Here is a 17065-nt window from a genome sequence, read left to right as displayed (position 1 = left end):
GAAACTCTTATCACCACCCCTTTTCCTCCCAGCAAGCTGTGCGACGCGCCGGTTATTAGCCTCTTTGTGCCATCCGGGTCTCTCGCGCGAGCGACTTCAGTCTGGCGAAGCGTTTAGGCGGCCGGTACTGTGGAGAGCGGGAAGTGGAGGTGCCGCCGTAGCGGCCAGGACTCTGCACTATGGCGGTAGGTGCCGAATCTGAGTTTAAAGTCAGGCATATTTTTCTGCTGCTCTGCAAAGAAGGGATGAACGGCTCCCAGAGCTGTTGTCGGGGCTAGTGTGTGGACAAGATGGCGCCGCGGCCTTCTTCTGCGCCCGCCATCATGGCTGGCTGCTGTAGGGAGGGGGAAAGAAGGCGGTGTCGATGGGGGTGGGGAGCCGCAGGGAGTGTCTTTTCTTCCAGAACTTTCCTCGTGTCTTTCCCAGTTTTATGTTCCTTTTGTTCCACAGAACTGACTCCAGTTTTGCTTACTCACTCTGGTTGGTGATTAATATTGAGTTTCGTTAGGGCTTGGGCATTTATGTTCGCGGTGGGAAAGGGCTGGGGAAGAGAGAAAAGGGATCCGGGGTCGTCTCTGAAAAGTATGGGGTCAAAAAGGCGGTGCCTGTAAGAGGTAGAACGTGAGAAGAGAGCAAGCGGTCTTGTAGCGATTATTTTGCCTACGCTCAATGAGATGATTTTAGCTGCATAATTTCGGTTAGGGTGAACGTCCGTGTAAACCTTAGTTTATTCCTTAGTAAGCATCTAGGGAACGTGTTTCTCGAAGGGAGTAAAAATTCGACTTAATGAGAAGTTTTTGGAGCTACGAATTCTGACGCTCCGTTTCCGAAGCGGCTCCTGATGTAATCATTTTGAGGTTTTCGAGAAACATAATCAAAGCCCTAACGTGGGCATTGTTACTTTAAATTTGGGAGTCCTTCATAGGCCCGTTTAATTTTAAATGAAAGCTACAGTTCTTAAATTACCTTTTCTGAGAAATTAAGCCAGCTTTGGATATAAGATGCCCAATCCTGATAGATCGCATTATTGTGTGATTACTTCATTTTACTTACCCGGTTACAAGAAAAATGCAAACATTTTTTGCATTCTTTTCCATTGACTAAAAAGTTGTGTTTTCTCGTTTTCGAAGATAAATAGGACTATTAAGCATAACGAAAAACTCGTAGATTACTCATCCTGATCATTGGGGTATATGGAAGTAGAAATCGTTGTCTGCCCCTCCCCCCCGCGCCCCCATACTTAATTGATTTCATTTGGAACCCAGTTTCTGATAACCAATTTAGAACCCCTGTTGGAACAGTTGGGCACATAATCGATTTAAATATTTTTTTGTTTAACTAGTGTTTTGGGCCTCTTAATCTACTTGAAAGAACAGTATTATTTTACTTGGGCTCAAATATTTAAAAAACAACAATTCAGACATTCGTTTCTGCAGCGCCTTGTTCAATAAAAAGACACGATCCCCTCGAGATGTGGCCTAGTGTTAAGTCCAATGTGCCGTCTTTGCGCTGGAAAAAGATTCCTATATTATGTCTTGATTGTCATTGGGGTTTTAAAGATGATGTGAATTTTAAGAAACCGTGTTGTTTTTCTAATAGAGCAAATGGTAGAGTGAAGGGCATTTTTGCAGTTAGCATTTAAGATTTACACATAGGCCTGTACTAAATTGAAATCTTAGATATTTTCAGAGAAGTTTTAATACTCAATTTTACTTGGATACTTTTGTTATGCTACTGTAATATATTCTCAAGGAAATAAAAGCTTCGGGTGAGCTAAGCGGCCCCCTATTATTCATATCTGTTTAGTGATAGATGGTTTTTGTTTTTGTCCTGTAGTGTGTTTTACAGATGAAAATGGCTGTTTGGTGTAGGTTATTAGCCCGTTTTACAGAGTGCCTTCCCTTAAGGGCATTTTACTGAGTGTAACTTTACCAACACAGCACATCACAGACCTGTCAGAAATAATCCTTAAGAATAGTGATGAGGGGATTGACATATATACACTAAGATGTATAAAATGGATAACTAATAATAACCTGCTGTATAAAAAAATAAATTAAATAAAATTCAAAAATTTAAAAAAAAGAATAGTGATGAGAGGACTTCCCTGGTGGTCCAGTGGTTAAGACTCCATGCTTCCATTGCAGGGGCCATGGGCTACATCCATGGTCGGGGAACTAAGATCCACGTGCCACACGGCGAGGCCCAAAAAGAAAGAATAGTGATGAGAACAAGAATAAAAGAAAATGACCAATGTTAGTTGTGAAAATCAGAATCATCTTTAGTTGTGTGATAGAGTAGTGTCATGTATTACTGTTAGACAGCAAAGAGATTACCATCTTACGTGAGTCAGCTAATGTTGCTGGATCTCATCTGTGAAATGGGAAAGTTGAGCTTGATTCTAAGAGATGAGAGCCTTTCTGCACAAAAATTTTATGATTCCAGAAATCACCCATACATAGAGAAACATGTGTGCTGGAATGGGCCTCCCCAGTAATTAGGTGTTTCGTCCTATTTGTTAGTGGGTTTTTTGGTAGCATTGTTAGAGGCGTAACACATAATATGTCTTTCATCCCAACTAACCTGTAAATCCTTCCCTTTTAATTTATTATTTTATTCCTGAAGTCTAACATCGAGTTAGGTGCATTTTTGACTGTCAGAAAGTAGTTAAAATAATGTGACCTCTCACACTTCATTTGTTAAAGTACTCCCCATTTAGTTTACTTGGTGTTTGTTTTCTGGACTAATCTTCCTAAAGGAAGAAGTGCATTATCATGTGATTATTCCTCCTGCTGAAAATGTATAGTATATTTACTATTTACCCATTCCAGATCTTTTTTCTGTAAAGAGCAAGTTAGTAGATACTTTAGGCATTGTGGACCACGTGCAGCATACAGTCTCTGTCACATTCCTTGCTTGCTTGTTTTAACAACCCTTTTAAAAATGTAAAAGTCATTCTTAGCTCAAGGGCGGTACTTTGCTAACTCATGTGCTCAGTAATCAACTCCCCAGGCATATTGACTATTTTCGTATTTCCTCTCTGGTTAGATGGGTCACCAACGTCCACCTTCCACATATTACGGAAACTGTTATCCCTGCCTTTTATCAGAATCTCACTCAGGAGAACATTTAGGTTCTAGTTTCTCCTTGAAGCTTTTTTTCTATGACTTTTTTTTTTAATAAACTTATTATTGATTGATTGATTGACGCTTTGGGTCTTCGGTGCGCACGGGCTTTCTCTAGTTGCGGAGAGCGAGGGCTACTCTTCGTTGCAGTGCGCAGGCTTCTTATTGTGGTGGCTTCTCTTGTTCCGGAGCACCAGCTCTAGGCACGCGGGCTCAGTAGTTGTGATTCACGGGCTGTAGAGCGCAGGCTCAGTAGTTGTGGTGCACGGGCTTAGTTGCTCCGTTGCATGTTTGATCTTCCTGGACCAGGGCTCGAATCCGTGTCCCCTGCATTGGCAGGCGGATCTTAACCACTGCGTCACCAGGTAAGTCCCTCTGTGACTCATTTAAATCAGTTTCATGAAGGAACCTACTCTCCTAGGTAAATCAGGTCTTTGGGAAAGAGTGTGTACTCTTGACTATTTAAAATTTTTTTTTAATTTATATTGTGATAACTTATAAAATGCTTTAAAGCAGAAACAACTTAATGTTTCCATAGCCCAGAGCATATGTGAGGAGAGGCAGACCATATTTTGCAGCAGCACTGTGCCAAGGGGCTTTCATTAAAGAGGGTTAATGAAATTAAGATTGGGTTCTCAGATAGGTAAGTTAATTTTCTGTTTTGTTTTTTTTTTTTTAGTAATATTCTAGAACCATTCTCTTTGCTTTTTAAGATTTTACAGTCCTCGGTCTTTTTAACCTTTAACAGCTCATTTTTAAATGCCTCTTTATGCTAATTTAAAATACAAGTATTGGAAAGGTCAACTAAATGAATTCACAGATCTAAAATGGACTCTATTTTCTCTGCTTGAATACTTATTGGAAATACTTGGAGCCCTATTTTCCCCTTCCCCCCATGTTTTGAAAGTTATAAAAATAATGATTAAAAAAAATAAAGATACATCCATTCAGTTACATGTGTCTCTTTGGTATTGGGTTAGTCATTTCAATTTATTCAAGCCTACTTAGCAAGTACAAAGCATATTTAGCTACTTGGAAATAAGTTCTTCTGATTTCTTGATTTTCTTTATTTTTTAATTTTGTAAAACTCAAGGATAACTATCTTTCCTCCCTTCTCACTCTTTTAAGCAATTGGAAACATTTTAAATGCAGTTAAGAATTTATAACCATTTTTCTCTAAACTTTTAGGCTAGTGATACAGAACGAGATGGACTAGCCCCAGAAAAGACATCCCCAGATAGAGATAAGAAAAAAGAGCAGTCCGATGTATCTGTTTCTCCCAGAGCCTCAAAACATCATTATTCAAGATCACGATCAAGGTCAAGAGAAAGAAAACGAAAGTCAGGTATGTATAAGACATAAGTTTACTGATCTAATTAATATGTGTTCTTCCCATTGAGAAATGGATAGTGAAAAGTGCATTGGGAATTTTCTGGAGAATTTTTCAATTATGAGGAGTACGAATGTCCTAATACAGGAATTTTATAACTTGTCAAAGACAAAATGTATCCTTAAATTTGTGTCACAATAACTATTATCCCTCAGATGTTCAAATTTTATCCTTTCGACATACGCAAAACAGTATTTTGAAAGATGTAGTCTGGGCAGTGATATATTCTGAACTTATTTAACATCTTAGACATGAGTTACAAGAACATTTTTAACCTTGGTTTTCTTTTTAACTTAATGTTAAAATATTTCTGAAAGCAAGAGTTTTTAGTGTTTTGAAGTGCTCCTTATTTGGAGCATTTTTTAAACTAGACTGATGTGGCATAGAAAGCATGATGTATTGCTAATGAATCAATACTTAAGTAGTTAAAAGAGCAATAGAATAGAAATGAGTTTAAAAGTTTCAAGACGTGGGCTCTGGTTATTTATCCTTTGCACCCACAGATAGTCCATCTACAAAATGGTTTCAAATGTAATTTTTATGTATATGTTTGAAACTGTACAGTATCATCATAACTACTTTTTCATGGGAATTTTTCTAAACTGTAACATCCTTTTGGCTACTTATAAGACACCAAGTATAATTCAACCTGTTTGTTTTCTCTTGCATTCTTTGTTCCTTTTGTTCTTAATTGTTTTCCTCTAATAAGACCCTTTATAAGTTTGCTATGTAATAGGAAGCAAGATGAACTGGACAGAATGTTTTGTAAAATATAAAGAATCTGTGACCACCTAAAAGACAAAGTGTTTGTCGTGTGTCATGGAACATGGACTTGTTGTGGAACTTTTTTTGCTTACTTATTTGATTATATTCTGGTTTGCTCAGATTGCTTGATTTATTTCAGATACGTGAAGTATTACTGTAGTAGAATAATCCCACCCCTGCCATAAAAAAATAGGCTTTAGAGGATGACTAGTAAATAGATTAGTTAGGCAAGTGGCCAGAAGTGTCCTTTGTATGAGTTTTGGAGTTTGTGTTTGAGATGTTTCTGTACCATTATTTATGGTGAATTTTTGTGTGTTCACAGATAATGAAGGAAGAAAACACAGGAGCCGGAGCAGAAGCAAAGAGGTAATTAACACTTTGTAGTGAATAGGCACTTTAGAATACTTGTAAAGTATCTGGTAGAAATGTTTGTGTGAATATATGATATTGTCAAGGTAAGTACCAAAACTTGAAATTTAAAAGGTTTAATTCAGTTATAAAATAAGCATGATTTGGATTCATCATTTTTCAAGAAGATAGTTGTTTATATGAAAAGTTCATTCAAAAACTATTAATGTTATGTTGTGAAAATATTCACAATAAAAATTTCATATGAAGAATATAACTGGTTTTTTAGGCCTGTCACACAGAGCTTCCATTAATCTGAGGTCCCGAGTCTCTTTATGCCTGACGACTGCTCAGGACTTTTAAATAGCAATCATCTTTAAGTAGCAATACTCTAGATATCTATGGGCTACTTTTTCTTTATGGAAGATAATGAGAGTCCTTTTCATTAGTAAACTAGTTTGATTCCCTAAGAATAGTATTGAATTTTGAAATAAAAGTGTCAGTGAGGGACTGCTGGAAAGATGGCGGTGACACAAAACTTGAGGATAAAGAAAGACAGCAGCTGTATTGCAGAGGAGTTAACTTGCCCACCTGAGAAGACAAGGAGTGAGCCAACAAAGGAAGAGCAGAAGTAGAAGCCAAAAAGGGAGGAGAAGAGTCTCATGGGGGCTGGGCAAGGGACTCCTTAAACAACTGTGGGCAGGGACTTCACCTCTTCCCCTAATGGAAGCTCTGTTGAATTTTAATTTAGGAGAGTTTTTGTGAAAATGACTATTTTGTTTAGCTCACATGATAACATTTCTATAATAAATCATACTCAGCGTGCTAATGCGCGAAGAGACTGAACTGAAGACGCTGCAGACTCAGATAGCAAAATAATAAGCCTACTTCATGATAAGGTAACTATTAGTCATTCAAACTCCTATTTCCCTTAAGTATATCTTAAATCAGTTAAGGGTTTTAATGGTTTTTTAAAAAAATAATAATAGTAATGTTATGTTTGGAAAACTGGTTTGAAGTAAACTAAAACTTTTGCAAGCTTAACCACTTAAAGCTTTTCCAGTTTGCCACCATATGGCAAAATCAAGGAAATAGTCTTTTTTATAAGCTCATATGGAGAACTGGCATTGAAACTAAAATTTAGCTGTGTCTCCAGGTCTCTTATTTTTCTGCAAAATATAAATTACAGACTATGATCCTTTTCTGATGTATCACCATGCATGTTCTAAAATGTTTGACTAAGTTTTTTGTTTTTAAGAAAAGTTAATCTTGAGTGGAAGGAAATATGCTAAGGTCTATTCTGGGAACTATGAGATAAGTGTCCTGTTGTGGTGGAAAACGGTGGCCTGGGTGTCAGAAGAATATGGGGTCTGGATTCAACTCTCCTAATACGTAGCTTTGTGACTTTAGATCTTAATTTAGTCATATATAAAGTAAGGGGATTTAGAAGATCTGAGTTTCCTTCCAGCTTTGAAATTGTGATTCTGAAATGTCCAGGATTTTAAGCTTTAGCTACAAGATGGATTTGACAAATCTTAATGTGGGGAAATCGAATGTTTAGCACTTCCTAATTCAGTATGTGAGTGTAGGATGGAGACTTGATCATACAATTAATTTAGCTCAGTCTCTGAATGCATATGTTGTGAAAGCAAAAGCCTTGGTTTTTATAATCATTCAGAATATGGGGGAAGTATGTATTATGTAATGGTATAGGGATTAATTGTGTTACACCTAGTTTGATTTCAAAAAAATTAAAACAGATATGGTTGCCATTTTCTACCCTAGGTACATGAAATGTAATAGAACTCCAAGCCTGTTGGGATATTGCAAGATGAAAAGTGATTGCTTCACAGTTTAGGATTGGGAGAAAAATCAAGAGCCGTCTTTAAGAAAGGATGTGGCAGTATAGCTATAAAAAGGACACTTAACTTTGCGTAAAGTAATTTGAAGTTGCAGAAGATATTAATACTTAGGTTAATTTTACTTAGTTACCTAATTGGAAATGCATTTTTCTGGTGCATTTCTTTGTGTCCTTATCTTCGTTATTGTTAACTTTTAAAACTTAATATTATGTACTCTGGATTTAGAAGTTGTTGTATATATATGTCTTTCTCTAAAAGGTTTGTTGGAAAATTGAAAAAATTTTGATACATGTGTACTTCCCTCTTAGATAAAAGAAACATCAGGGATTCCTCTTTTTCTGAAATAGTGGTTTTTCGATATTATTAACATTGAAAGTTATTGTTTTGATTGTGGTATTGAAAGTATTTGGGGGTGGAAACTGCATTTGGGGGGGTTTATAAAGAAAAAGTAAAATTAGTAATATACATCTGCAACATTTGGGTGATGTGAAACTAGATCTTTTTTTAAATTTGCCACACACTCCTAAGGTTACTAATGTTGCATCACAACATTTTTGCTACTGATACCCATACTAACTCTCTTTGTTGCACTATTTTCCTGAAAGAACCAACTTCTTCTTAAAACAGGCAAGAAGACATGAATCCAAAGATAAATCCTCTAAGAAACACAAGTCTGAGGAACATAATGACAAAGAGCATTCTTCTGATAAAGGAAGAGAGCGGCTAAATTCATCTGAAAATGGTGAGGACAGACACAAACGCAAAGAAAGAAAGTCATCAAGAGGCAGAAGTCATTCAAGGTCTAGGTCTCGTGAAAGGTAAGTAGTTTTTCCTAAGTTAATGCCTTCTGAAGAACTCCTGAATTACATAAAGGTTTGCATTAATGGAGCAACACCCAAAAAAATCTTAGTTAGAAAATTGGTATTTTTAACTTTCTGAGTTGTCTGTCACGGTGAAAAAATTTTTGCTGAACTATGTTTATATAGTTTGCTAATATCATAATCCTTTTACATTGCTGGTGCAGGATTCATTTGCTGCTGAACTCTAATCTAGGTTTTATTTAGGTATGGGTTAAAAGATTTTTGAGAAACTGGGTCATGGTTCAGATTTTTGTGGCTTTTTTTTTGTGTTTTAAGGAACCAGTGTCTGCAACATATTTTGCGGATTTCTGTGGGGAATATGTGTGTGGTATCAGATTCGGTCAAAAATTTTCAGTAGTAGAATAACTTGATTGTTACTCTTAGAAATAGTTTGGTACGGCAATAGACTTCAAGCTATTAAACAGAATCTTAAATTGGGGTAGGAAACATTGCTTTTTTGACGTTATCAGTTTATTGTGTTCCCTCTAAGTAACTACAAATTTATGTACTTGAATTTCAGACGTCATCGTAGTAGGAGCAGAGAGCGGAAGAAGTCAAGATCCAGGAGTAGGGAGCGGAAAAAGTCAAGATCCAGAAGCAGAGAGAGGAAGAAATCACGATCCAGAAGCAGGGAGAGAAAACGTCGGATCCGATCTCGTTCCCGCTCAAGATCAAGACACAGACATAGGAGTAGAAGCAGGAGTAGGACAAGGAGTAGAAGTCGGTAGGTATTCATCATCTTGAATAAAATCAAATAGGCCCCTCACAGGGTCTGTTAAGTCAGGCTTAGAAAGGTTAAGTAACTTGCTCAAGAAGCCCAATATCATACAGTTCTTAAATGGTAAAGCTAGGACCTGGTCCCAGATGCATCTGAAAGCAAAGTCCGTATGTGTGCTTAATCCACCGGACTAGTTATACTCTCTCAGATACTCAAAAAGATGAGCTTATAAATCCACACTTGTCTTGATTGGAAGGAAATTTTAATTTGTTTATGCAAGAAATACAATAAAGAGCATTTAATAATAAATATTCAGAGAATATGTTTATTCTCTACTAATATTATTAATAGTGTATTATATCTATATTCACAGATACTGGTAATAAAGTTAATGTGACAGCTTCTTTGTTCATTGTTCATTAAGTCAAACAGTCTATAAAAGAATGAAGTATGAGTAAAAGTGTACTTTGGTTTATAATAACTTGGTTTGTCACTTGTTTGATCATTTTTTCAGTTTTTAATCAGTGGTTTTAGTATGTAATAGTTGCCTAAATTGAACTTTACCAGTTAGGAGATTTAGTCAATCTAAAGTGGTAATTTCACCATTAATTACCATTGTTGTTGTTTTTTTTTTTTAAATCACCATTTGGGCATTCGGGTCATTATTTATGGCATTTCTAGTTTTAACCACTGATAACCTTTGATTCTAATCAATGACTATTTTTAATTTTTCTCATTTTGTTTTAGTGATTTATATTTTTGAAAACATTTACAAGTTAATTCATTGTACATTAGAATACTAGGACCATTTAACTTATCAATCCCACTAGTAGGAATTTATCCTATTGACCTGCACAAGTGTAAAATGACTAACGTACAAGTCTAGCCTTTGCAACATTGGGTATAATAGCAAAAGATTGGAAACAACCTAAATGTCCATCTGAAACAGGGATGGTTAAGTGAATTTATAGAAACTAGTCTTTTACACAAGGAACTTGGGGTGCCTATGGAAGGTGTACAACAGAGGTGGAAAGGAAAGGGTTCAAAATATATTTCCTAGACCAGTTTAATTCTTATTGAACTATGTAACTATAATTTACTTTGATTCAATAAAATAATTATTACTTGGCCATACTGAGACATGTAAAATATGATTTATTAAAGAGATAGAAAGAAGAGAATTGAAAAACCGAGAAGATTTAGCAGAAGTTTAAGCCGAACTCCTAGCCCACCTCCCTTCCGAGGCAGAAACACAGCAATGGATGCACAAGAAGCTTTAGCTAGGAGGTGCGTGTATTTTTTATTCGATACATTTTTTTCTCCTTTTCATCTTGAGGTAGATATTCAATTGTGTGGACCAAATGAATGCTTTCAGAGGATAATTCAAATAATTAAATCTAGCCATAACTACTGTGGCAGTTTTGTGATACAGAACTGCATTAAGTGGTTTGTTAATTCTCATCTTTAATTTGCTTATTTGCACAACTGGAAAGAGTATTTCTTCAACAGTTTCTTTTTTCTTCATGATTAACTAATTCATTTTTCTCAAGTCTAGACTCATAAATATTTTCAGTTGGCCATTGGAACTTTTTAAAAAATCTTAAATGTGATCTAAGAACTGTTAATTTTGCATCTAAAACTGCTTTGTCTTTACTTTACTTTCTTTGTTCTTCCTTAAGAAAAGTCTCTGAAACAATAAGTAGAATTCTGTCAATAGTTTTCTTATTTTGAAGGTGGCAAATAATAAGCCAGTTCATTTGATCTTAAAGTTTTTACTGCTGTGATAGCATAGGAAGATCATTGTATTTTAAAATTTTCTAATGTTTCAAAGATGGGTGATTGTGGGACCACACACAGCAGGGCTGTCTAACCGAAATCTGCAAAACCGTTGAAAGAACTGCCTCATAGAGGCAAGAAGTAAAGTAGAATCCAAGCCCTTGTTTGCAGGTTTCCCCATATTCTGAAAACTAAAATCTTTTGATTTTTTTTTCTTTATGAAATTGAGTTTGTATTTTTTTTTTTATTACAAAAATGCAGTTATCACAATGTAACCTGATGGGCTGCTGCCCTGTGAACCCAGCCTGGCAGAAACTCCAGCTGAACAGCAGCAGCAGCAAAGGTGTGAGCTCACCCCTTCTTCATTCCATTCACCTTAGTGAATGGTATTGATTCCAAACCTGCAGTGGCCATTTAAAATATACAGCCAGTAGCTGTCAATCACTTTCTGACTGAAACTAAAATCAACAGAATTAGGAAATAATTTTCTACAATATCTGAACTAATTTATAAAGAATGGTCCATTAACTTTGATCATGAATTTTTTTAAGCCCTAAAGTTTATTCTTGTTTACTCTTAAGTTTATTGTATTTTAATTTTTGGATTATACTAAAGTTGAATCTAACTAGCATCTAAAACTTTAACTTAGTCTACTTAGTGATTTTCAGGTGACAATTTTTAAAACTGCTTTGGAAATATTTTTATTTATGAATCTATGTTTTAACATTAATCCTAATCAGAAACTTGTTTCCAAGGACAAATTCAAGGCTGTACTACTTGTCTTTCTTTCATGTGTGCTCAACAGAAGGGAACAAAATTATAGATTGTTATCCTCCTTTTATGTAAATTACAGCAATTGTTAAAATGTCAGTTTTCTACTACTGTATTTTACTTGTAGTGCCCACTGCTCCCCTCCCCCAAAAAACTTTCCGCAATCCTTGCCCCTTTATACCACTTTAAAGGAGGGAGAGGGTGGTGTTTAACTTACGATTGGTAAATCAAGGAATCTTCGGAAGAAAAGGGCTTTCTCTTTCAGGAACTCATTGTGAAGATAACATTACTTACGATTTGCTATATACCAGATAGATACCTACTTGACAGCACATTTTGTTTAGTATGTGTATTCAGTGGTGAATTTAGTGTGAATCAGAATTCGTTTTTATTTGGGGATGAATTTGTGTTTCACGTTTCCAGTTCCTTTGCTAATAATTTCTTTACCTCCTAAAAGTAATTTTCTAATATTTAGTTTTTTTACCCCCATTTTATTAGATTATAGAGGGTGGCAGGGTTTGCTTGCCCTTTTTTAAATTTTATTTTTGGCTTTTTAATTTTCACTGATTTAGAGACTAATAAAGTCTGTTTAGATATAAAAATCATCTGCATGTTTTGATTGGCCTTAATCCTGTATCAGCCTCCCTTAAGCATTTAGGTAATTCTATAAATTATTGCATGTACCCTAAGATTTACTCAGTTTTCAGTATGTTTTCTCAATGCCTCAATTTGCAAGATTTAATTTTATCCTTACTCCTATAACCAGCACTGATGAAGATTGAATAATTTTTTATCTCTTAACCATTTTAATGATTCTCTGTGGGAACTATATATAAAAGCTACTAGAGTTGTTGGCTATTCAGTGAAATTAAAAATGTTTAAAACCAGTAGTGAAATATTATTTAATTGTGACTGATACCATCTTAAGAATGATTGCTTTTTTTCCCACATGCAGATATCAATTTGGGGAACGTATTAAATTTATTTAAAATTCTATATAAAGTGTTTTATGCCTACATATGTATACATAGAGATAAATGTTGGCTTTATATTGATATTTTTATTAAATTGTCTTTGACAGGTTGGAAAGGGCAAAGAAATTACAAGAACAGCGAGAAAAGGAAATGGTTGAAAAACAAAAACAACAGGAAATAGCTGCAGGTAATTTTTGTTTTCTTTATTATGGAAGTATGACTTTTTTTGTAAAACATTTGAAAAGTTCAGGAAAAGTAATAGGAAGAGAATCACGTATGATCCCTTCTACCCATCAGTATGCTGTAGATCAGTATGCTGTAAATTATTAATTGAATTGTGAACATGTTATTTTTAGTGTTAACTTTTGTATCTCATAAAACTTTTTTTGCACTGTATTTCTGATTTGGTCAATGTAGATAATTTTGAGAAGTGAATAGTGACTATTCTTGTTCATGTAGCAGTTTAGCCATCACTACATATGTCTTTTAGTTATGATTTTAGAAATACAGTTTATTAAAGATGATGAACTGAACTGGAGTATGTATTATGTCTTACTATTAAGGAAATCAAGTTTTTAGACAACACAGACACACTGCCTGTGGATGATTAAAAGGTGATCAGAGAGAGCCTGTATGAAATGTAATCTGGAGGGTGGAAGTAACAGACCTGGCACTTAACTTTTATAGGACTTGGGCCTAGTATGTTAAGTGTGTATAATACCTGTTTAATAGTTTTAAACGTTTCTTGTGAGTTTCAAATTAGATGTTGTGAGATCATTTTGTGAGCTATAAAGAACCATACAAATAAAAGTCAATTTATTAAAAGTTTAGCTACAATCACTATAGTTCATTTCCATTGAAATCATACACCTTTATGTTATTCGCAGGATTCTCTTTATCCTCAGAAGTGAAGTTTAAGTATATATAAGGGATCATATACAGAAATGTCTAGTGATGAATACATTAAATAAATGTTTGCTAAAATGTTATTGCTTTATAAGCTTAACCCTCAGTCATTTTTTATTTGGTGAAAATATTCCGCCTTTTTGCAGATTAGTAGCTCTTATATATAAATAATGTATTACTGTAAATTAGGAGGTTTGTTTTGGTTAAAATCCATACTTATTTCCTCTTCAGCAGCTGCAGCTACCGGAGGTTCTGTTCTCAATGTTGCTGCCCTATTGGCATCAGGAACACAAGTAACTCCTCAGATAGCTATGGCAGCTCAAATGGCAGCCTTGCAGGCTAAAGCTTTGGCAGAGACTGGAATAGCTGTACCTAGCTATTACAACCCAGCAGCTGTGAATCCAATGAAATTTGCTGAACAAGAGAAAAAAAGGAAAATGCTGTGGCAAGGCAAGAAAGAAGGAGTAAGTTCTCTTATTCTCCTTTTTTGTCATTGATTCCTCAGCTTAGAAAAACAAATTTGGATTGGAAAAGATTAGTTTGGGTTTATCTTTCTTCTGAGAGCCTAACTGGAATAATTTAATTTGCTACAATTATTAGCAAAAATAATAAATGCACGATCTAAGTCAGGCTTTCAAAGAAAACCAATATTGCCCTACATTTATTAAGGGGAAAGAGTTGGTTCCTTAGCTTAGATTTTTTTCGTATTATTAAGATAATTATAAATTCCATTGGTGGAATGCCGTAAATGCTGTTGTTTTTCTACTAAGACTATATTATGGAAAGATCTAGTATCATAATAAAAGGTATTTAAGCTTTACATATGCTAAAAATTCATTGTTTTTTTAACAGGACAAATCCCAGTCTGCTGAAATATGGGAGAAATTAAATTTCGGAAACAAGGACCAAAATGTCAAATTTAGGAAATTAATGGGTATCAAGGTGAGTTATACACTTCGTAATAAAGTTCATGTCATTTTATATTTTTAGGGTAACATTGGTTCTCAACTTAAACATTATTTCAGTGATGTGTCATCTCTGGGTACTTTCTAGTGCTCTTTCATTTGTGTTCTCTAGATTAACTTCACAGAATTAACCAATAAATTATCATCACTAGTCAACAGTACAAATTGTTAAATTTGATTAAAACATTTGTTGAGGGACTTTCCTGAAGGTCCAGTGGTTAAGACTGCACAATTCCATTGCAGGGGACGTGGGTTCAATCCCTGGTTGGGGAACTAAGATCCCACATGCTGTGTGGCACAGCCAAAACATAAGAAATAAAACAGTTATTGATTGTTACTGCATGTTTATGCCTTAAGCAAACCTTGTTCAAAATCATAAGCTTCTCTTAGTAAATTTTTTTTAAAAATTTGTAAAAAGGAATTAATTTGCTTTTAAAAATTCCCATTTAAATGGAATATTACTCAGCCATAAAAAGGAATGAAACAGTTACTTGTAGTGAGGTGGATGGAACTAGAGTCTGTCATACAGAATGAAGTAAGTCAGAAAAAGAAAAACAAATACCATATGCTAACGCATATATATGAAATCTAGAAAATTGGTACTGATGAACCTAGCGGTAGGGCAGGAATAAAGATGCAGACATTGCGAACGGACTTGAGGACACGGGGTGGGTGGGGGAAGGGGAGGCTGGGACGTAGTGAGAGAGTAACATGGACATATATACACTACCAAATGTAAAATGGATGGCTAGTGGGAAGCTGCTGCAAAGCACAGGGAGATCAGCTCGGTGCTTTGTGACCACCTAGAGGAGTGGGATAGAGGGAGGGTGGGAGGGAGGCTCAGGAAGGAGGGGATACGGGGATATATGTATGCATATAGCTGATTCACTTTGTTATACAGCAGAAACTAACACAACATCGTAAAGCAGTTATACTCCACTAAAGATGTATAAAAAGAAAAAATGCCCATTTAAGGCTAACTGTACTTGGTGTGGGGTCGGACTTTCTTAATTTTTTTCAAGGAAGGTTTTTGTTTGAGTTTTTGTGGTTTTTTAAAATTAATTAATTAATTAATTTGGCTGTGCCAAGTCTTAGTTGCAGCAAGCGGGATCTTTTAGTTGCGGCATGCGAACTCTTAGTTGTGGCACGTGGGATTAGTTCCTGACCAGGGGCTGAACCCAGGTCCCCTGCATTGGGAGCACAGTGTCTTAGCCACTGGGCTACCAGGGAAGTCCCAAGGAAGGTTTTAGGTTTTACACAACAACCTGGTAAGGTCGACAAATGTTCAGATATTGGTTATTACTAAGGGAGTTGGTTTTCCATTGAAGGGATATTTGGTTTAAACTCCATCCCCATTTTCTATTTACTTTTCCCTAGACACTTTATTTATTTTTGGCTGCGTTGGGTCTTCATTGCCACGCATGGGCTTTCTCTAGTTGCAACGAGCAGGGGCTACTCTTCGTTGCGGTGTGCAGGCTTCTCATTGCGGTGGCTTCTCGTTGTGGAGCACGGGCTCCAGGCATGCGGACTTCAGTAGTTGTGGCGCACGGGCTCAGTTGCTCCATGGCATGTGGGATCTTCCCGGACCAGGGCTTGAACCCGTGTCCCCTGCATTGGCAGGCGGATTCTTAACCGCTGCGCCACCAGGGAAGTCCCTGGCATGTCCTACATGTTCTTCCTTGGGCCCACTGAATGATTTTTGTTATGTCCTGCTCTATCCCAGTACCTAGAATGAACATTGCCTTGAATTCCATAGGTGCTGAATGAATGAATGGAAACTAAGTGAGGTCAAATACGTACTGCAAAAATGTGATCTGCTAGTACTTTTTAAGTGAGAAGCACTTTTTATTCCTAGGTGAATTCATTTTAATAGTATATTTTGTATCTGTTATTTAGAGTGAAGATGAAGCTGGATGTAGCTCCGTTGATGAAGAAAGTTACAAGACGTTGAAACAGCAAGAAGAAGTATTCAGAAATCTAGACGCTCAGTATGAAATGGCAAGATCACAAACCCACACACAAAGAGGAATGGGATTGGGTTTCACATCATCAATGCGAGGAATGGACACAGTTTGAAGAAAATCACACTTTATACTTGGGACTTTTATAGACTTCTGGTTCTGATGTCAGGTCCTTGTTCACCAAACAGCTGGCATTCTAGCTTGCATGGGTGTTGCATTGACTTTAATTTATTGAAAAAATACGATTTTTTGTAAATATCAGATCAGTGATAATGGTGTTAGTGTTGTAATCAGGTTAAACCCGCTTCCATTAAACTTGACAGGACTATAGAAGGACAATATTTTTTAGTTAATGAATTCTACTTTTCAAATATATAAAAGCTGCAGATGGGATAAAATCTCATACATGGATTTTTGGTGTCCACTGTCTTGTGTACTTTTGTACTTAACCTTGTACAGTTATTTTCATCTCTTGAAACATGAAAGAAATGTTATGTAGATGTTCTTTAGAAGATCTGGCCATTTGGTACATAATCCAGCACAAATAGGCTGGGTGGTGATGATAATAAAAATGGTTTTCTCAAAACTCGTGTTAATTTAAGTTACCTGGAATTCTTATTTGAATTTGTCTTATGGTTTCTGTA

General features: G+C 35.8%; 1 protein-coding gene across 8 annotated transcripts; it reads left to right on the top strand.

The window, feature by feature from the left end:
- Positions 1–33: 33 nt before the first annotated feature.
- RSRC2 (arginine and serine rich coiled-coil 2) lies at positions 34–17007 on the top strand. Of its 8 annotated transcripts, XM_082355984.1 has the most exons (11): positions 51–185; positions 3664–3768; positions 4314–4470; positions 5603–5646; positions 8096–8308; positions 8871–9074; positions 10233–10355; positions 12697–12776; positions 13727–13959; positions 14348–14437; positions 16357–17007. In XM_082355984.1, exons 3-11 carry the CDS (start codon positions 4390–4392, stop codon positions 16534–16536), a joined length of 1248 nt encoding a protein of 415 aa, XP_082212110.1. In that variant the 5' UTR covers positions 51–185; positions 3664–3768; positions 4314–4389; the 3' UTR covers positions 16537–17007. The 8 variants fall into 8 exon arrangements, with proteins under 8 accessions (XP_082212113.1, XP_082212108.1, XP_082212111.1 ...); XM_082355982.1 differs by lacking the exon at positions 3664–3768 and having other exon boundaries at positions 35–185; positions 8118–8308; positions 13730–13959; XM_082355985.1 differs by lacking the exon at positions 3664–3768 and having other exon boundaries at positions 35–185; positions 13730–13959.
- Positions 17008–17065: the final 58 nt, after the last annotated feature.

Source organism: Balaenoptera borealis, assembly GCF_965194805.1.
Source record: "Balaenoptera borealis genome assembly, chromosome: 14".
Taxonomy (NCBI): domain Eukaryota; kingdom Metazoa; phylum Chordata; class Mammalia; order Artiodactyla; family Balaenopteridae; genus Balaenoptera; species Balaenoptera borealis.
The sequence above is the reverse complement of the archived record's forward strand: the minus strand, read 5'-3'. Positions and strand labels throughout refer to the sequence as shown.